General features: G+C 35.7%; 2 protein-coding genes across 6 annotated transcripts; both read left to right on the forward strand.

The window, feature by feature from the left end:
- Positions 1-652: 652 nt before the first annotated feature.
- On the forward strand, positions 653-19958 carry LOC108334099 (ABC transporter C family member 12). 5 transcript variants are annotated; one of them, XM_017569740.2, is made up of 29 exons: positions 653-789; positions 1043-1143; positions 1285-1703; positions 1918-2096; positions 2624-2663; positions 3183-3339; positions 3489-3603; positions 3695-3775; positions 4103-4127; positions 4808-4864; positions 5321-5386; positions 5874-5948; positions 6089-6196; positions 6318-6452; positions 6961-7067; positions 7154-7247; positions 7872-8039; positions 8129-8269; positions 8758-8955; positions 9056-9154; positions 9247-9399; positions 9720-10105; positions 10320-10500; positions 10697-11020; positions 16767-17523; positions 18042-18163; positions 18291-18536; positions 18663-19080; positions 19699-19958. In XM_017569740.2, the coding sequence occupies exons 3-29, from the start codon at positions 1356-1358 to the stop codon at positions 19776-19778; spliced, it is 4860 nt and encodes a 1619-aa protein (XP_017425229.1). In that variant the 5' UTR covers positions 653-789; positions 1043-1143; positions 1285-1355; the 3' UTR covers positions 19779-19958. The 5 variants fall into 5 exon arrangements, 4 of the variants coding, with proteins under 4 accessions (XP_017425229.1, XP_052726442.1, XP_017425230.1 ...); XM_052870482.1 differs by lacking the exon at positions 1043-1143 and having other exon boundaries at positions 682-789; XM_017569741.2 differs by lacking the exon at positions 653-789 and having other exon boundaries at positions 820-1143.
- LOC128194721 (uncharacterized) lies at positions 11039-13672 on the forward strand. Its single transcript, XM_052870484.1, has 2 exons — positions 11039-13037; positions 13274-13672. The coding sequence occupies exons 1-2, from the start codon at positions 12062-12064 to the stop codon at positions 13309-13311; spliced, it is 1014 nt and encodes a 337-aa protein (XP_052726444.1). The 5' UTR covers positions 11039-12061; the 3' UTR covers positions 13312-13672.
- Positions 19959-20748: the final 790 nt, after the last annotated feature.

The raw sequence follows: 20748 nt of genomic DNA on the forward strand, positions 1-20748 counted from the left end.
AATTAATAAACTATCTATTATTTCTCATAATTCAATAATAAAAATACAACTATTAATGTTTAAAGTATTCATTAAACACATGATTATATATATATGTATCCACTTTTTAGTAATATCTAATAAAATAGTAAACGAAATATACTGTCGTGCATAGGCATCACATGTTCATATTTTCACAATTTATGGAAATCTTTCTTCCTATATTCAAAATTAAGGTAATTATCATAGTACAACTTTATCTACTACTGTTTACTCCATTCATTATTTCATTGATGATAAATGACATATAATCAGAACTAAGTTCTCCATGTTTCTCTTGAAGTCATCAGTGGCCACTCACTCCCACTACCCATTGACGTCATTGAGGTGCTGGATTTGGTCCCACGTAAGAGCTCATTATTGAACACATGATAATTTTCTTATCAATTTCATAACTTGGGAAAATGTTCAAAAACTATATTGAAACCAGAGAATCTTTATTTTCATTTTAATTAACTAAGCTATGGGATTTAACCCGTAAGCCGTGACGTTAGCAAAGAATTTTCATTTGTAATAATGTTTGTCTCATTCAGACTTTGGTTCAACCTTTTAACGTTTTGTTCTGTCGTGTATCATAGGACTTGTGTTGTCGTGCAACAATAATGTCAAGTGATATACTCCATTTATGTCCTCTCATACCACCCCCACAATTGTGCTCTCTCACTTCTTTTCAACCTTCACTTTTCTTTTTTGTAACTGTCACTTGCCATTGCACTTTTGCTACTATTTAGTCGTTGAGAATAGTGTCAGGTATTTTATACAGATAACTCATATCTCAAAAGTAGTCAATTATATGGTCTATCTAGTTTATCCCATAAAATTCCAATATCAGTTTCCTTGTTTTATGTTTTTTTTTTCTGTCACAGTTTCTCAAACTTGAGCCAGAGAATAATCTTGCTAGTGATATTGTAAACTGGGTCACACACTAATCCTGTTCACAGTACTGTGAATTGGATCAGAAACTAACCTCACTTGCGGTACTGATAATTTTCCTTGTTTTCAGTTTAAGTACACAAGTCTAAGACGGGTCTTCATGGAGCTGTAACACTAACATAGTTAATTGTAGCTTTCGCTCATGTTGGTTTTATCGTGTGAACCGAAAAGGTGGGAGTCACACTCGCATTTCTTGTGTTTGAAGTTTTTCCTCTATGGTTAAGCAGAGAATGGTGTTTCTTCTCATTTATTTTTCCACCCCAGTTTGTTCTTATTGTTCTAATGAGATTGTGTTTTGGTTTGATGTTGCAGCTACTACTTTTTGTATTGAAAAAAGAGATCTTCGAGCATTATTGGTGAAATCTGTGGAAGGTTTGTGTTGTATGAGTGAGCAAAAGATGGGGTTTGACCCATTAAATTGGTACTGCCAGCCAGCAGAAAACAGCATTTGGAATAAAGCAGTGGACAGTGCTTTTGGACCCTATACACCTTGTGCAATCAACACTCTTGTTATCTCCATTTCAAATTTGGTTCTTATTGGCCTGTGCTTGTATCGGATATGGCTTATCACTTGCAATGCAAAGTTTCAGAGGTTTTGTTTGAGATCAAATTACTATAATTATCTTCTGGGAATGTTGGCTGCTTATTGTTCTGCTCAACCTTTGTTGAGATTGTTAACTGGAAATTCAGCTTTCAACCTCAGTGGTGAAACCGGCTTCGCTCCTTTTGAGGTGGGTGTATCATTCATACTTGTATACTATACTCCAATGAGATTCCTTTGCTTGAATTCATAGCGTCTTCCATCACTCAAAGTTGATATTTGATGATGGCTTCGGTTTAACTATTGATACCTGGGAGTTGTTAGATGTCATACTGCAACAAAAAATTGTACAATTTGGTTGGAATGTGCAATTTTAGCCGCTTTATGCTTTTATGATTTTGCAGATAGCGGCACTGGTTGTTGAAGCACTTACTTGGAGCTCAATGATAGCTCTCATCCTCTTGGAAACAAAGGTTTATATCAGAAAATTTAGATGGTTGGTGCGTTGTGGAGTTATATATGTTTTGGTGGGAGATATTGTAGTGCTTAACCTTCTTCTATCAGTGAAAGATTACTGCAGCAGGTTAGCTTTCAATTTTAAGCTTAACACCTTGTCTTTTCACGTCTAGGACAATAATGCATTCTATTTCATACTGTCTAAGCAGTAATATAATGAGTAAGCTTTTATTTCATTGGTAGCTTAAATATTTTTTCCTGAAATAATTTCCTTTAATATGTGATGGACATACCAACTGAAATGTATGTCAATAGGTGTGTTCAGTGTACTGACAATGATAAAGGATCTGGAATCTAATGAATGTAGGGTTACCAGTTTGAGATTAGTATCCATGGAAAGTCAATTGAATTTTTGAATTAGCAAAAGATAGTTTCACTCATATTTTTCAAAGTAAAGAAAAAATGGCAGTTGTTTGTACAAAAAGTTTATTACCTTCAGTGTGTCATGTCATGATTAAGATAAGCAATTAATGCCAGAGAAGAGGAAACAAATTTTGGACATTTCAATGAAATGAAGCAGTATAAAAGAAAAATTTAATTCGTTCTTGATAGTATATGCAGCAAGAAACTTAAGCTTTGATTTCATTTTTTCAGATCTGCTCTGTTTCTGTACATTAGCAGTGTCATCTGCCAGGTAAATTCCTCATTTCCTCCATTAATGAAGATCAAAACATTCTCTACAATACTTGTAACTTCATTTCATTTCTAGACTGCAACATTAGGAAGTGTGTTGGTTTATTAAAGCTGGCTACCTTGTTGATATTCATTGCATAGTTTCAAACCCACACCCACACACAGACACACACATACATATATAATAGCCTACCTCAATTCTCTAATTGAGGCTTATGCATAGGTTGGAAATCTTCACTTGACGCTAAATGATTTTAAGATGAAATATGACACTCACATCTCTTAAGAAAACATGAGGCAATTTAGCATGGATTTGGAGTGGTTTGTACTTATGATCCTGCAGTAGCATGGTATACAAGTAGCAACTTGAGAGTTAATGCAGATTGCGATGGAATAGAAATTAGTGGGTTACATTTTTGTCATTTAACCCAAGATCAAACAACTGGAAATTAAAGATTTGTGTTACCAAGCAAATCAGATACATCACAATTGACTTATTGTGGCTACTTTGCTGGTGTAGGTGTTGTTTGGTGCCTTACTTTTTGTTTACATTCCTGATTTGATTCCTTATTCTGGTCATTCAACAATGCAAACTGATGTACCCGACCATGGTGAATATGAACCTCTTTGTGGAGAAGATCAAGTTTTCCCTGAGAGGCAAGCCAATGTATTCTCCAGTGAGTAGCATGAAGAATTTCTTAGCTTTACAATTTGTTTTACTGACTAAAATTTGCAGTGCATTTTTTGGTCGCTTTCCATTTTATGCATTAAGTAGTCTCTATCCTTGTGAACCTATGAACTAACATGTTTTCTGTATTCTGTGTAGGAATATGTTTTGGATGGATAACTCCACTCATGAAGCAAGGCTACAGAAAACCCGTAACTGAAAAGGATGTTTGGAAGCTAGACAAATGGGATGAAACAGAGACATTAACTGAGAAGTTTGTATTGTTTTCTCCATGCTTACTATAAGGTTCTATGAAATTCTCACATCCTGTATACACAATTTACACTACTTTATGGTTAATGCAGGTTTCAAAACTGTTGGATGTTAGAATTTCAAAGCTCTAACCCGTGTCTTTTAAGAGCTTTGAACAGGAGCCTGGGGAAAAGGTGCATATTGGCAGCTTTTTGATGATACATTTTTGCATTTTCTAATTTGGATTTTCTGCTAGTTTTTTTGTGTGCTATCCTTCTGTCGTGCTTTCAAAATACACGGATAGATATTGATTTTTATGTTTTAAATCAAATTAAAAAGATTTTTAATATACCAATATTATTGTATTTTTAATGCTTAGCAGAGGACAGTACCAAAACGCTCAACAGAGAATCTGGACTCCCTTTTCTTAGTTGTTTAGTCTTTGTTTGGATTCTACCAGATTAACTTAGTAATATTATTTTCTCATATTTTAATGTGATTTGGTTTCAATGTTTGGTTAGGTTTTGGATGGGAGGCTTCTTTAAGGTAAACATTTTGACCATCAGTTGATGTTTAACTTGATTTCTTCAAAGCTCAAATGCATCAATAAACATTTTCTCATTGCATACTTCGAGGCTTATCTGTCGATATAATTTAAACATAAATGAGATAAATTTAATTGATAACAAATAAAAATTCGCTGAACTTAAGTTAGTTAGCTTACCAAGTTAAAGAATTACAAAAGTCCTACATCGACTAGAGATAAGGTTAATTTATAGTATATAAGTGAATGCAAACCTCACTTTACAAGTTGGTTTTCTAGGATTGAGTTAGGTTTAAAATTCACTTTTTAACATAGTATGAGAGTCATTGTTAGAGTCTATCTTAGTAAGATTTGTTGTTTGCAAATCTCATCTTACAAACCAGTTTTGTAGGATTGATTTAAGCTTAAAATCTACTTCATCATAAGCTTAAGCAGCTTGGTGAAGGCCTAGGAATAGAACACTCCCAAAAGTGAGGATAGACTATGTACATGGCAGCCTGTTTTGCATTTTCTAGTAACCAGTAATCTCGTTAGAGCATCTCGTAAGATGCTTTCTTTGTATATATAATTAGATTCTGTGTATAATTTGCAAAAAATTGTACATGAAAATGCATATAATAACATTATTGAGCTTTATAGCACTGACACATTTGGAACTTGAAATTTTTAATGGTCTTTGCAGATTGGTAATGATCTTTCTCAGTTTGTGGGACCTATTTTGCTGAATCACCTATTAGATGTAAGTTTATTTCTCCTTAAGGCCAGACTGGATTGACGTGAAATGAAAATAAAGAGCACGGAGAAGCACAATCATACAGTGATAAACCCAACCACACATGCATACACACAAAAATTAAAATTTGTCTATACACATGCCTACTTGCTTTGAGATCATGTCATCCTTCACTACATAGAAAAATCTTAAGCACTAAAACATATTGAGTTCGATTTCAAATTGGATTGTATTGTCTTGCAAATTTCCTTGTTCGGAGGTATTTCATTGCAAATAAAAATTTCCACCACCAAGTTACTCCAATCTTGACCATTCATGTAAGATTAAAAGGTCAAGATTGTTATTATCACCTTGCCTTTTTAAATGATAATTTCGCTGTTATGCTTCTGATTTCATTTCTGCAAGTATGTTTTTGGCTTGTTCTAGCTACATTATCACTTTTTACTCTTATTGTGAATGCAGTCAATGCAAAGAGGAGATCCATCCTGGATTGGTTACATCTACGCCTTCTCTATATTTGTTGGAGTGGTATAGCTTCTGTCTATCATAGCTTCAAGAGTTTTGGTCCAATGTAAAACATGTTTTAAGTGTTTTACAGTATATGAGCAGCCATGAGTACATACTTCACAAAGATTTTGGCCAAAACAGAGAAGCTTCGTTTAGTATGTGCTCTATAGCCTGCCTCAGAAAAATTAAATGTACTATTTATTCACACCAAAGGGAAATTACCCTTACCTTCTCATGCTAGTTTGCATTTTGATATACAAATAATTCATCCAAAATGAATATTTCCACTCTAGTTTTTTTCTACAGCCATCATTTTTTCCATGGCAGAAACTAGGATTAGAACTTCCCTGATATCTTTAATGCACGTAGAATGACGGAGGAATATATTTGTTTCTCTCACAATGAATAGAATTTGTTTGTAATGTCATTACTATTTTATACTCTTGATAGCATTTATGAACATGAAGAAAAGAACAACTAACTGGTGGTTCAACTCAACTCTTTCCAGACAGCTGGTGTTCTTTCTGAAGCACAGTATTTTCAGAATGTTATGCGTGTTGGTTTTCGGCTTAGATCAACTTTGGTATGACGTCTCTTTCTCTTTAGAGCTCATATATCCTATTCATCCAATCTAGACAGCCCTCAATAAACTGGTTTATCCAAAAGTATTTATTGTTTTATCTATCAACACAGTTTATATGATGTGACCTTGTCTAATTATAGGTGGCTGCTATATTTAGAAAATCCTTAAGGCTAACTAATGATGGTCGAAAGAAGTGCACATCTGGGAAGCTTATGAATATGATAACAACAGATGCCAATGCATTGCAGGTTCATTTGTTGCTTAGACTGAATATTCAAGTCAACTTATATGCTGAACATTTTTTATGATTATGATTTGGAGTGTAAAATGCTGTATGGTATGAACCTTATTGTGTTTTGCAATTTGTAGCAAATATGTCAACAGCTTCATGGACTATGGTCAGCACCATTCCGTATCACTGTAGCTATGGTTCTCCTTTACCAGCAACTGGGGGTTGCTTCACTTATTGGATCATTAATGTTAGTCCTTATTATCCCACTGCAGGCAAGTTTTGTCTCTTCTTTTGTAGCATGCAGACATGTGTATTATTATGGTTGTTGGAGATTTCATGTAAACAAGAGATATGTCTAAATTATATAACTGAAGACAACTTTCACCTTACAGGTTGATTTTTTGGATGCATTTATGTTTAAATCCACATTTTAAGATGCTTTCAATTAATTTTAATATATAATAGTAAATGTTTGAGAGGTTTGAAGTTGAAACTGGTATATTTGGCTTCTTGTTCATTTTCCTGATGATAACTATTCCCCTTATGTTATAGGTTTTGACTCAATGAATAAATAAATAAAGTTATTGTTATATATATATATATATATATATATATATATATATATATATATATATATATATGTTTGAGAGACTTAATTTAGTATAATTTGAAACTGATATATTTGGTGTCTTGTTCGTCTTCCAAATTATAATTATTCTCTTTATTTTATAGGTTTTGATCTAATGAATAAATAAATAAATTTCTTGCTTTTTCGAGCAGACATTTGTGATTAGCAAGATGCGAAAACTGACAAAGGAAGGACTGCAACAGACAGACAAAAGGGTTGGTCTGATGAATGAAATTCTTGCTGCCATGGATACTGTAAAGTATGAATTCTTTAAAAAACTCCACTTCCAGCATTCAAGCTTTGTATGTGTTTTAACAGTTTCTGTGATATGCTGTTATGATTCAGATGTTATGCATGGGAAACAAGCTTTCAGTCTAGAATTCTAAGCATACGAGATGACGAGCTATCATGGTTCCGCAAAGCCCAGCTGCTATATGCTGTATGAGCCTTGACACAATTCTAGAATTTTGCTTTCCCATATTCTGTATTGAGAGCGCAGAATCCATTTACAAAATTTGAAGTAACTAAAAGTTTAAGTAAAAGTAGCAAAAGATTCATGGTTTTCAGGGTCAGTAAGTACATTCAAACTTATAAATATAAAATTGTTTTCAAGGAAAAGATCACCTGGTATGATTTAAGAAACTGGTTTCTAAGATAATAACGCTTCATTGTTATGCTGCTAGACTTCCTGTGGGTAATAGTATTCATATTATCACTTTACGTTCTTAAGGACTTCAAGCTATATATCAAGGAGGAATGTGAAAGCATATTGACAGTGTTCTTAAGCTTGACATATTTGGTAAAACATGCTATAGATTCCTACATTCGGGGCTAATTCCAAGGATACACTGTCACCCCTCATGAAATTCCAGCACTGTATTGTAATGTCTTGTGATCTCACTCCAAATTCAGGATTGTTTAAAAGTGTGACTTGTTCTTATTTCTTCAGAAGTATTGTGCAAAGTCACATGCTGATAGGACCCACAAGTTCTTTAATTGGAATTTTCTGATAACTACCTCAAAACTTATACCTTTCCTGATAACTACTTGTCTTCTGTTGCAGCTAAATTCTTTTATACTAAACAGCATCCCTGTTCTTGTGACGGTGACCACATTCGGAGTTTTCACTTTTCTGGGTGGAGAACTAACACCTTCAAGAGCATTTACCTCATTATCTCTGTTTGCAGTTTTGCGGTTTCCTTTAAATATGCTACCAAACTTACTAAGTCAGGTTGGCATTGTCCCTTGTTACATTCAGTTAACACTTGCTTTAGTCGGTTATGTGTCAAGACATTACTTACTGATTTTCTTTTCTTACAGGTAGCAAATGCAAATGTCTCGTTACAACGTTTGGAGGAATTGTTCTTAGGTGAGGAGCGAAATTTAAAACAAAATCCACCTATTGAACCTGGTCTTCCAGCCATCTCAATTGAGAATGGATACTTTTCGTGGGATCCTAAGGTCAAATTTTCAACTATCCTTCTTTACACAGCCACTATATTGTTAAAGATTTCTTAACTTTCTAGTTGCATTTCAATTTTCAAAATTAGAGGGCACGGATATGTTTAGGTGACACCATTTCTCCACATTCACCGTTAACTCAAATGACTAGATGCATGAAACCTTTTTGTCTCTACAATTGAAAAAATATTATACTTTGGAATTGCCTCCCCATTACTTACATGGAGTTATTGGAAGTCTCACATCGACTAAAGAAATTTATAGTATATAAGTGGATTAAACTTCATCTTATAAATTAGTTTTATAATATTGAGTTAGGCTTAAAGTTCATTTTTTAACAATGTGGTGCTTGTGTTTTAGATGTGACTATGATGTTGCTTTTGATGAATGTGGACCTACAGTTTTCATTTTCTTCAAATACATATTATAGTTTTGGTATTAGTAATGCACGCTTGACTTTATACAAGAAAATTGTATTGAATTCACAGGAGAAACCAACATTATCAAATATCAATGTGGAAATACCAATAGGCAGCTTAGTTGCAATCATTGGTGGTACTGGAGAAGGCAAAACGTCTCTTATTTCAGCAATGATTGGAGAGTTACCACCTTTAGCCGATGGAAATGCTACAATCAGAGGCACTGTTGCTTATGTGCCTCAGATTTCATGGATTTACAATGCCACAGTGAGTTGAAGCTTGCTCACGTTTCATTTCTTCTTGTTAAACTAATTTTTCATAAATGAATATCCTCATTTATCATATTCTGATTGCTTTCTTTTCCTAGGTTCGTGAAAACATACTATTTGGATCAAAATTTGAGCATGAACGATATCGGAAGGTCATTGATATCACTGCTTTACAGCATGATCTCAACTTACTACCTGTAAGATGATTTATAAAATGTCATCTTCTCCATTACTTCTCTAAAATAGTGGAAATTTACATTTTGTAATCATCACATTTATATCCTTTCAGGGACTTGATTTTACAGAGATTGGAGAAAGAGGAGTCAACATTAGTGGTGGACAAAAGCAAAGAGTTTCCATAGCTAGGGCTGTATACTCAAATTCAGATGTATATATATTTGATGATCCATTGAGTGCTCTTGATGCTCATATTGCTCAAGAGGTATCATTCTTAATTTTTTATCATCCTTTAGAACACGAGTCCTTGTTATAATACAACTACTGTCCGCAGAAGCTAGGGTACATTGGTTCAATCTTAAGAGTTATTATCATTGACATTGATTCAAATCCAACTGAATTTTATCATCAAGAAACTAATATAAGGAATGCCTCATGTACATTAGATTATTAGATTAGCCTTTCTTTTCTATAGTATATATAAATATTTGAATTTCAAAAATCCCCTTTAATGTTTGACCATTTAAAAGTTTGTAAATGGCTATGATCTTACCTCACATGGTCTGATTTAAAGTTGCCTTTTAGGTTTTCAGGAACTGTATAAAGGAAGGGCTGAGAGGAAAAACCAGGGTTCTTGTCACCAATCAGCTACATTTTCTCCCTCAGGTGGATAAAATCATTCTAGTTAGTGAAGGCATGATTAAGGAGCAGGGAACATTTGAGGAGTTATCAAAATGTGGGCCTCTATTTCAGAGACTAATGGAAAATGCTGGGAAAATGGAACAACAAGCAGATAATAACGGAGATACTGAAAGTCATGATAAGGATACAAATTTACCCTTGAATAATGAAGCAATTGTTGAATTACCAAGTGATGCAAGCTTTGAGAAGAAAGGAAAATTACGAAAATCAGTACTTGTTAAGAAAGAGGAAAGGGAAACAGGCGTGGTTAGTTGGAAAGTCATAATGAGGTAAGATTTCCATGAAAGCTCAGAAAAAGACGAATCTATTTCCTTTGAGCTATTGTTATAATCTATGAACAAGATGATGTTGATAGTGAAATGATCAAGATTGAAAAATGTAAAGAAATTCAAGTCTGAGTCTATGTCCACATTGAAAATAAATAAGAAAGTTAAGCAACATGTTCATAGTTTATAAATCCAAATTAACAAATCCAATTTACAGGTACAAATCAGCACTGGGAGGACTGTGGGTAGTTTCCATACTCTTTGGATGTTACACATTAACAGAAGTTCTCCGAATTTCAAGTAGCACATGGCTAAGCGTGTGGACATCTCAAGATTCCACTGCAGATAATAATCCGGCATATTTTCTTTTGATCTATACACTTTTCTCATTTGGACAGGTCATTATTCAATGAGTCTATTTTTTTTTCTGCTTGGTACTTAACTTTTTTCACCTTACCCTTAAGGAATTTTCATTATTCAAGAAAATATTCATCTTTCAACAAGCTATCTGACTTACCATATATATGGTAGCTTTCTGCTCATTTTTTCAGTTTTAAGGAAAATGAAATTAATATTTCTTTTTGCTGAATTCAGGTATCTGTGGCACTTGCCAACTCTTATTGGTTGATCGTTTCTAGTCTTCGTGCTGCCAAAAGACTGCACAATGCAATGCTGGATAAAATCCTCCGGGCTCCTATGTTATTCTTCCAAACTAATCCAGTTGGTCGGATAATTAATAGGTTTGCAAAAGACACGGGAGATATAGATACCAATGTTTTTAACTTGGTGAACATGTTTCTGGGGCAAGTTTGGCAACTGCTTTCCACATTTGTTCTTATAGGCACTGTGAGCACCATTTCCCTGTGGGCCATAATGCCACTTCTGATCTTCTTTTATGCAGCTTATGTATATTATCAGGTATGCTCCATATCTTTTCCTTAGTTCTAGATAGAGACTGTTTCATTAGAATATTTTACATGCCAAGTTAGTTTTATCTACTTTTTGCATTTTCGAAAACATGAAATAAAGATGCTTCATTTTTCTTGCTAGAGAGATAGATGAATAAAAAGTAATTCTTAACAGCGGAAAAGTACAAACACTACATGGGCATTATATATTTTTCAGAGCAATTTACACTGAAATTTAGGATATTTTTTGTCCAAAATCCAGGCTAGGAGCATTGCCATTGATTGGCTGATCAGGATTATCTAAAAACCCATTTGGTTAAAAGTTTAAGAACTATGTTGCAGTAGATACTATAAGGGAAATCTTTCTCATATCTGGAGATTGAAGTCCTTCTACATACACTGAAATTCTTTTTCATAATCTATAGTGTTAGAATTATTGGTTTATGTGTGAGTGGGTATGAGCTGTGTGTGAGTGTGTATGAGTTGTGTGTGAGTTGTGTTAAGTGTGTTACAACTAGAGAGCACTCTCTCTAGTTCTATAAATGTAAGCTTAAGAGTAGAAATGAAATAAGAACTTTGAGAAACATTTTTTTTCTCTCTTTTAGATCTTAAGTTGGTATCAGAGCGGGTTCATCCTGGTTTCCGTGTGTTGTCCACCAGCACTGTCACTGCTGGTCGCACCTGTCCGGTGCCGTTAGTCGTTGTCTGCGACTGTCTCGCCACTATCTGCAGCTGTCAACTGCAGTTTCAAGTTCTTCAACTTGGTTATCCGCCATCCAGGTATCTGTCCGCCGCCGTCCGCCGCCGTCCGGCTCCGTCACGCGCCGCCGCGTTGTGCGCTGCGAACAAGCGCGTGCTGCCCACGCGCCGCCATCTGCTCACCGGAAAGTCTCCGTGCCACCTCCATAGCTGTCGCCCTCAGCTCCTCTGTCCGTTCTGACCCTCAAAATCTTACTTTGGTGGGTCTAGAAGCTTCTCTTTAAGAAAACCTTAAGAAACCCTCTAGGGTTTTCGGGTCCTACACGGTTTTTTCTGATTCTTTCTTTGAAAAATGGCATCTGGAAGTGCTCTTTCTTTCTCTGGAAGTCCCTCAATCACTTCCGAAAAGCTAAATGGAAAGAATTATATGTCTTGGTCTGCTGCTGTAGAAATGTGGTTCCTTGGTCAAGGACGTTATGACCACCTTGAGCAGGATGGGAGTCAAGTACCTTCTGACAAAGCTGAACAATGGAAACAAGCTGATTTTCAACTGTGTGCCCTATTGTGGCAATCTGTGGAACCCCGACTTTTGATATCTCTTAGAGCCTTCAAGACATGTCACACCTTTTGGAAGAAAGCCCAAAGCATTTATGCTAATGATATTCAACGTCTCTATGATACCGCAAACAAGCTCGCCTGTCTCAAAATGACAGACCATGATATGGTCTCCTTCATGACGGAAGCCCAAGCAGCTGTGGAAGAATTGAGAATGTTCTTGGAATCTTCAGAAGATATCAAAAAGAAGCTTGACCAGTATTATATGGTAATGATCCTACGTGCTTTGCATCCAGATTTGAATCACATCAGAGATCAACTTCTGACAAGTCATGAAGTCCCTTCCTTGGAAGCCTTGACCACACGTCTTCTTCGTGTTCCTGTGCCTCAGTCTCAAGAAACTCATGAAACAATAGAACCATCTGTCATGGTTGCCACGCGAGGAAGAGGACGTGGAACTAGAGGAGGAGGACGTGGAGGACGTGGAGGTCGGGGACGTCAATGCTCTTACTGTAACAGGATGGGTCACACCCAAGAAAACTGCTACTCCTTGCATGGCTTTCCTTCAAAAACCGCCAATATCTCTCAGGCTGAAACTTCCACTTCCAACTCCAAGTTTACTGAGGAAGAGTATCAAGAGTATCTGCGCTTAAAGTCTAACAGCTTGGCACAATCATCTCAGTCCTCAAGCACATCCACAGCTTGCATTTCTCAATCCATGGCAGGTCCAAATTCATGGGTAATTGACTCGGGTGCTTCTGATCACATTTCTGGTAATACCTCATTGTTCTCAAATCTTTCTCTCCAAGAAAAACCTCATTTCATTACCCTTGCAAATGGCTCTAAAACTTGTTCAAAGGGAATCGGTCAAGTTTCCCTGTCTCCCTCTCTAACTCTAAAATCCGTTCTTTTTGTTCCTAACTGTCCATTCAATTTAATTTCCCTAAGTCAGTTAACCAAAATATTAAACTGTTCAATAACGTTTGATTCAAAATCTTTTGTTATACAGGAGCGTGGCTCGGGGAGACAGATTGGAGAAGGATATGAAGCTGGAGGTTTATACCATTTTGGATTTCGTCCACGGGTATCTTGTGTTGCCGCTCTTCCCCCTAAAGTGTTACATGATTGGTTTGGCCATCCTAACTTGTCAAAATTAAAAAAGATGTGTCCTGAACTTAGTGGTCTTCAAACTTTAGAATGTGAGTCCTGTCAACTAGGAAAACATGTTAGATCTGTCTTCCCTAAAAGATCTCAATCAATGTGTACTTCTAGTTTTTCTATTATTCATTCTGATGTCTCGGGACCTAGTCGCGTCTCTTCTTTTGGTTTTCGGTATTTTGTTACCTTTATTGATGAGTATTCTAGATGTACTTGGGTTTATCTGATGAAAGATCGCTCTGAATTGTTACCTATTTTCACATCCTTTTTGAATGAAATCAAGAACCAATTTGGCCAAGTAATTAAAGTCTTAAGAAGTGATAATGCTAAAGAGTATTTCTCATCAACTTTTTCTTCACTTCTTAGCTCCCATGGTATTTTGCATCAGTCCACTTGTCCTCATACACCCCAGCAAAATGGTATAGCCGAAAGAAAAAATAGACACTTGGTTGAAACGGCTCGTACTCTTTTGCTTGGTGCTCACATTCCTATTCATCACTGGGGGATGCCATCTTAACTGCATGTTTTCTTATTAATAGAATGCCCTCCTCCTCTCTCAATAATAAAGTTCCTTTCTCCGTTCTCTTTCCCAATAACCCTCTCTTTCACACCTCTCCTCGAGTCTTTGGTTGTGTTTGTTTTGTTCATGACATGTCTCCGGGACTTGACAAGCTCTCTGCTCGTGCGATCAAATGTGTCTTTTTGGGCTATTCTCGGCTTCAAAAAGGGTATCGATGTTACTCTCCTGAAACCAAGAAATACTACATGTCTGCTAATGTTACCTTCTTTGAACAGACACCTTTCTTCTCTCCATCTGTTCAAGATGTTCATATCCTCCAACAGGTACTTCCTATTCCAGTAGTTGAGTCTAATATCTCAAATACCTCAGTCAATCCAAGTAATACCCAAGGTCCTCTCGAACCTTCCTCTCCACATACTGATAACCTTCGACACAGTACCCCGATGGATAATCCTCTTCCAGAAAATGGTGGATCTCCTTCTTCAGATTCTTCTTCGTCACCATCTCCTGTCACGCCTCCTGGTGAAGATGATTTTGGTTGGCCCATTGCTCTCAGAAAAGGTAATCGTTCCACTCGAAATCCTCATCCCATTTATAATTTTCTTAGTTATCACAGAGTGTCGCCCTCCTTTTATTCACTTTTATCCTCAGTGTCTCCTGTGGTTATTCCTAAAACTGTGAAGGAAGCACTTGATCATCCTGGATGGCGACACGCCATGATTGAAGAAATGCAGGCTCTTGACCACAGTCATACTTGGGAGCTTGTGCCACTTCCCCCAGGCAAAAAGGCTGTTGGTTGTCGATGGGTATATGCAATTAAAGTCGGTCCTAATGGTGACATTGATAGACTCAAAGCTCGACTGGTTGCAAAAGGGTACACTCAGGTTTATGGTCTTGATTATTGTGATACCTTCTCTCCTGTGGCAAAGATGACTACCATTCGATTGTTCTTTGCAATGGCAGCCATTAGTCATTGGCCGCTTCATCAATTGGATATCAAAAATGCCTTTCTCCATGGTGATCTTGAGGAAGAGGTTTATATGGAGCAACCTCCTGGGTTTGTTGCTCAGGGGGAGTCTGGTATGGTTTGTAAATTGAACCGATCTCTATATGGGCTCAAGCAATCACCACGTGCTTGGTTTGGAAAGTTTAGCTCCATTGTTCAAAAATTTGGGCTACGACGCAGTGAAGCAGATCATTCAGTCTTTTATTATCATTCATCTCCAGGGAAATGTGTTTACTTGATAGTATTTGTTGATGATATAGTTATACAGGAAATGATACTGCTGGAATATCTCAACTGAAGGAGTATTTGTGTAGACATTTCCAAACCAAGGATCTTGGGAGCCTCAAATACTTCCTAGGCATTGAAGTAGCTCAGTCAAAAGATGGAGTTGTAATCTCCCAAAGGAAGTATGCTCTGGATATTTTGCAAGAAACAGGCATGATTGATTGTAGACCGGTTGATAGCCCTATGGATCCAAATCAAAAATTGACAACAGAAGAAGGTGAGTTATTCTCCGACCCAGAGAGATATAGGAGGCTAGTTGGGAAACTAATCTATCTTACTATTACAAGGCCGGATCTATCTTTTGCAGTTGGAGTGGTTAGTCGGTTCATGCAAGCTCCATGTGTTGGCCATTGGAATGCTATCATTCGCATTCTAAGGTATGTAAAAAAGGCTCCTGGGCAAGGGCTGTTATATGAAGAAAAAGGAAGCCTTCAGGTATCAGGATATTGTGATGCTGATTGGGCAGGTTCTCCTATTGATAGACGATCTACTACTGGATATTGTGTTTTCCTTGGAGGAAACATTATCTCATGGAAAAGTAAGAAACAAAATGTAGTGGCTCGATCAACAGCTGAAGCTGAATATAGGGCAATGACTTCATTAACATGTGAACTTATATGGGTAAAGCAGTTCCTTCAAGAACTTAACTTCTGTGACATCCAGAGTATGAAGATGTATTGTGATAACCAAGCTGCTCTTCACATTGCATCAAATCCAGTGTTTCACGAGAGAACCAAACATATAGAAATTGATTGTCATTTTGTTCGGGAAAAGTTATTGTCAAAAGAAATATGTACTGAGTTTGTTGGATCAAATGACCAACTCGCAGATATGTTGACTAAGTCATTAAGGGGACCTCGGATTGAGTTTATTTGTTCCAAGCTTGGCACATACAATTTGTATGCTCCAGCTTGAGGGGGAGTGTTAGAATTATTGGTTTATGTGTGAGTGGGTATGAGCTGTGTGTGAGTGTGTATGAGCTGTGTGTGAGTGTGTATGAGTTGTGTGTGAGTTGTGTTAAGTGTGTTACAACTAGAGAGCACTCTCTCTAGTTCTATAAATGTAAGCTTAAGAGTAGAAATGAAATAAGAACTTTGAGAAACATTTTTTTTCTCTCTTTTAGATCTTAAGTTATAGTTTAGTCTCCAAAGTTCATAACTGTCACCGCAGCATTATCCCAGCTAGATTCCTAGTCATAATGAAAGCCTGATGCATGAGCGTCTTGCTTCTTATTATTCTCATTGTTTGTGCAATATTGTTATTCTGATTTAAATTTTCTTAAAGATTTTAATTTTTAAATGGAGGAAAATTTATCAACATGGAATGGAATAACAAGTTAGTGTAAAGAAAAGTATAGATTACTAACAAACCATAATTAATGTGCCAAAAATCGAAATGGTGTGCAAGTGAAGGTGGGACAAAAGAAAACACCCTTCTGGAAACTAAGACCAGTAGAGTTTATTGTTTTTAGTTGACACAATGTGGTCTTAGTTTGAGTTATTGGTATTTTTCTTCTAACATCTTGCCTGACAGAGCACGGCTCGAGAGGTAAAGCGCATGGATTCCATTACAAGATCTCCTGTTTATGCACATTTTGGTGAATCACTGAATGGTTTGTCAAGCATCCGTGCTTATAAAGCATATGACAGAATGGCACACATCAATGGAAAATTCATGGATAACAACATCAGATTCACTCTTGTGAACATAAGTTCAAATCGTTGGCTCACCATAAGGCTAGAAACATTAGGAGGCCTCATGATTTGGCTGATAGCAACATCTGCAGTCATGCAGAATGCAAGAGCTTCAAACCAGGCTTTGTTTGCATCTACAATGGGTTTACTTCTCAGTTATACTTTAAACATAACAAATCTCTTAAGTGGTGTCCTTAGGCAAGCAAGTAGAGCTGAAAACAGTTTAAATGCTGTTGAGCGTGTTGACACATATATAAATTTGGAAACTGAGGCTCCAGGTGTAATTGAGACCAACCGTCCCCCACCTGGATGGCCAACCTCAGGATCAATTGAGTTTGAGGATGTTGTTCTGAGATACCGGCCTGAACTTCCTCCAGTGCTGCATGGATTGTCCTTCACGGTACCTCCAACTGAGAAGATAGGTGTAGTTGGAAGAACTGGTGCAGGAAAATCTAGCATGCTTAATGCACTATTTCGGATTGTGGAACTGACAAAAGGAAGAATCATTATTGATGGATGTGATATTTCTACATTTGGAATAGCAGATCTACGAAAAGTTCTTACTATCATACCACAGTCTCCAGTTGTTTTCTCTGGTATGTCCATGAACAGAATTCTTGTTCTATCTCAGATATTGATAATCAAATATGATTTTGATCTTAATCTAATGTAAGCAATGTTTTATATTGTGATTGAAATCCATATGAAGGTATTATTGTCCCAAGATGTCATGAGTGTTATACACTATCGTCCAATCATGAATTAGCATATTATTGGAGAAAAAAGACTTTACAAGTGGTTCTGATAATCAAATTATCACAATAATGTGGCAATAAATGTCTGGATGGTATTGTAACCATGAAATAAAACTGTTGATCAGAAATTGATTATTTTGAGACATGCGTGTTAACCGCTGGTGAATTATAATTGAAGTGTGAAGAATGTTTGCATTAGAAAACTCAGTCTGTTCTTTTTCTTGACCATATGAGAATATAGGGATTAAGACATTATTATAATGTTGTATAATTTTAAATTTTCATTTAGCGGTGAATAAACATTGATTGATAGCTTCAGTAAAACTTCTCTTTCTAATATTCTTATTCCTTTCTCTAAGGGACTGTTCGTTTCAATCTTGATCCATTTAATGAGCACAATGATGCTGATCTATGGGAGGCTTTAGAAAGGGCACATCTGAAGGACGTAATAAGAAGAAATCCATTTGGTCTTGATGCTCAGGTAGGTACCCAGATTGTGGGATAATCTTTTCAATGCCTGTATTTGATTGGTTTTTCCTAGAGAAATTTTTTGAATTATCAACTACAAATATGAAATATGACAATGTAATCTTTTGCACTGAACGAAGGTTTCAGAGGGAGGAGATAATTTCAGTGTTGGACAGAGGCAACTGCTGAGTCTAGGTAGAGCATTGCTTCGAAGATCGAAGGTTCTTGTCCTGGATGAAGCTACTGCTGCTGTAGATGTCAGAACTGACGCCCTCATACAGAAAACTATCAGACAGGAATTTCAGTCATGTACAATGCTCATTATTGCACACAGACTAAATACAATCATTGACTGCAATCGGATTCTGCTGCTTGATTCTGGCCGGGTAAGTCCACAGAATTACACACACAACTAACATGGTTCGATTGAAGTGTTGCTGAACTTCAATCTACGTCTGTAAGTCATATTCTGTTAGTCAATAAGATTATTCATCTTCCTCGATTCTTTCCAGGTTCTTGAATACAGTTCACCAGAGGAACTCCTACAAAATGAAGGAACTGCTTTCTACAAGATGGTTCAAAGTACCGGTGAAGCAAATGCTCAGTATCTATGTAGCCTAGTATTTGGAAGAACAGAAAACAATAATGAATATAACAAGGAGTTGGAAAACCATATGAGACAATTAGCTTCTACTCACTGGACTGCTGCTACCCAGTTTGCCATAGCTGCTACCCTTTCTTCATTACACCATCTGCTTCCAAAACCATGTAGTGAAGACAATGAAGATATCCTTGATAAAACAAAGGATGCAGTTACAATACTTCAAGAGGTTCTGGTGGGGAAGCATGATGAAGCCATAGAAGAGACACTGCATAAATACCATATTCCTACAGATAGATGGTGGTTTACTCTCTACAAAGTTATTGAAGGTAAACATTAGACTGATACGAAAACAACATTCTGATAAGCTCAAACATGCATGATATGCCATTTCTCTGCCAATTTTTAGTTGGGTCAATAGCTTATAAGTCTTGATTGGATAAACTTTTCAGTGAGTAATTCTACGTCTGTAGAGGCTAAAAGGAAATAAACTTCTTGCTAAGTTAAAATCAACTTATTCACTTTCACTTCTGTACAACCTTTCCATTTACTCTCACAAATCTCTCTCTGCATCAGTTAATTTTAACAAGTTTAAGAAGTTTGATTCATTTTTTGCTTTTATTTTCTTCTCTTCTAAGTACTTAGTAAAAGTTTGTACAAACAAGATCCTACTATTTAACAAAGAGATAATTGTTTTTTCACACACAAGTAAAAGTATTTGTTGGTACCACAATTTTTCCTTCAAACCAATACAAAATTGATGCTGTAATCATAAAATACAATAACTGAAGTAATAGTAAGTAAAAAGTTTAACAGTAATGTGTCTGCAACTAATAGTCCTTTTTTACTATATTTTGAGATTATAGTTGAGTTTACTTGTTGATCTAATATAAATCACTATTTTTTCCACTAAATTTGCTGATTATATTTTCAATTTTTTTCACCAGGTCTTGCTATCTTGAAGAGGTTGCCTAAAGACAACATTCATCAAATACAACTTGATTTTGACGGAAGATCTTTTAATTAACATCTTGAGAAGATTCTTTAGAATTGTTTTCCCTCTTCGTTACACCAAATTCTTTGTATTTTTAACATTTTCACTTTTTGTCTGTTCTAATCCATAGAAATTGAAAAGTTAAAAGGACTTTCTCATATGTTCCTAGGGTTACCAAGTTATCCACATTCAATATAAATTATGTTTGATTTAGTTTTTCTGTTTTTTAGTTTGTGTTTAGAGTTTAAAACATACTAAAAAAAGTCTGTTTAAAGATTAAAATAAGCAATGTATAAGTTTGGAGGAGATACTTAAATGATTTTGTTATAAATAAAAAACATATTTTAATGTTTATTATAAATATGGATTTCCTAAAAATAGTTTTTTTCATTACATAAATAACTTTCTTTTTTTAATATTAAAATATTTTGCTTATCTATAAAAGAAGTTTTGGCGGATGGAAGTTGAAAGTCTTTTATGGTGTTAACCAACTAAAATAAATTTATTTGAGCTTCTTGTAGCATTATAAGCTCGGATGCTTTTGATAATTTGTTTTATAAACTCCATTATAAAAGTTCATTTTTATAAGATTTAATTAATAATTATCCTAGGCTTAAAGTACAAATAAAAAGTAAATTGAAAAGAAGTTTGGAGAAGGTTGTGTTGTTTTATGTTTTTTAGGAATAACAATAGTTCCTCTTCAATATGCATGTTTTGTTTTATATTCACTCACTGGTATAATTACTGCAATAAGTCATTTGTACTTGCACTAAAGGATTTTGCTACAGTAGAAAAAGAAAGCGAAATTATTACAGCATTTTAAAGAATTTATTAACGAGATTAGCTTGAGACAAAACTAAATGTTTTCAAATTGAAGATATTCACACTATTTAAATAATTACAGATGAACCTATTCACTGCAACATTGAGATAGCCATGGGACACACTACCTGCACTTCTGTTCTGAATTCTCCAGGAACAATGGTATGCAGTGCTTCAATGT

Source organism: Vigna angularis, chromosome 11 (assembly GCF_016808095.1).
Source record: "Vigna angularis cultivar LongXiaoDou No.4 chromosome 11, ASM1680809v1, whole genome shotgun sequence".
NCBI lineage: Eukaryota > Viridiplantae > Streptophyta > Magnoliopsida > Fabales > Fabaceae > Vigna > Vigna angularis.

What these genes read in the sequence shown, in the direction of transcription:
- LOC108334099 (XM_017569740.2), top strand. Translation starts at nt 1,356, where the DNA reads ATGAGTGAGCAAAAGATGGGGTTTGACCCATTAAATTGGTACTGCCAG. An exon ending in TTAGCAGTGTCATCTGCCAG is followed by an intron (nt 2,664 to 3,182) that starts GTAAATTCCTCA and finishes TTGCTGGTGTAG; the next exon opens with GTGTTGTTTGGTGCCTTACT. An exon ending in CATTTGGTCTTGATGCTCAG is followed by an intron (nt 18,164 to 18,290) that starts GTAGGTACCCAG and finishes CACTGAACGAAG; the next exon opens with GTTTCAGAGGGAGGAGATAA.
- LOC128194721 (XM_052870484.1), top strand. Translation starts at nt 12,062, where the DNA reads ATGGCATCTGGAAGTGCTCTTTCTTTCTCTGGAAGTCCCTCAATCACT. An exon ending in TGCTTCTGATCACATTTCTG is followed by an intron (nt 13,038 to 13,273) that starts GTAATACCTCAT and finishes TTTGTTATACAG; the next exon opens with GAGCGTGGCTCGGGGAGACA.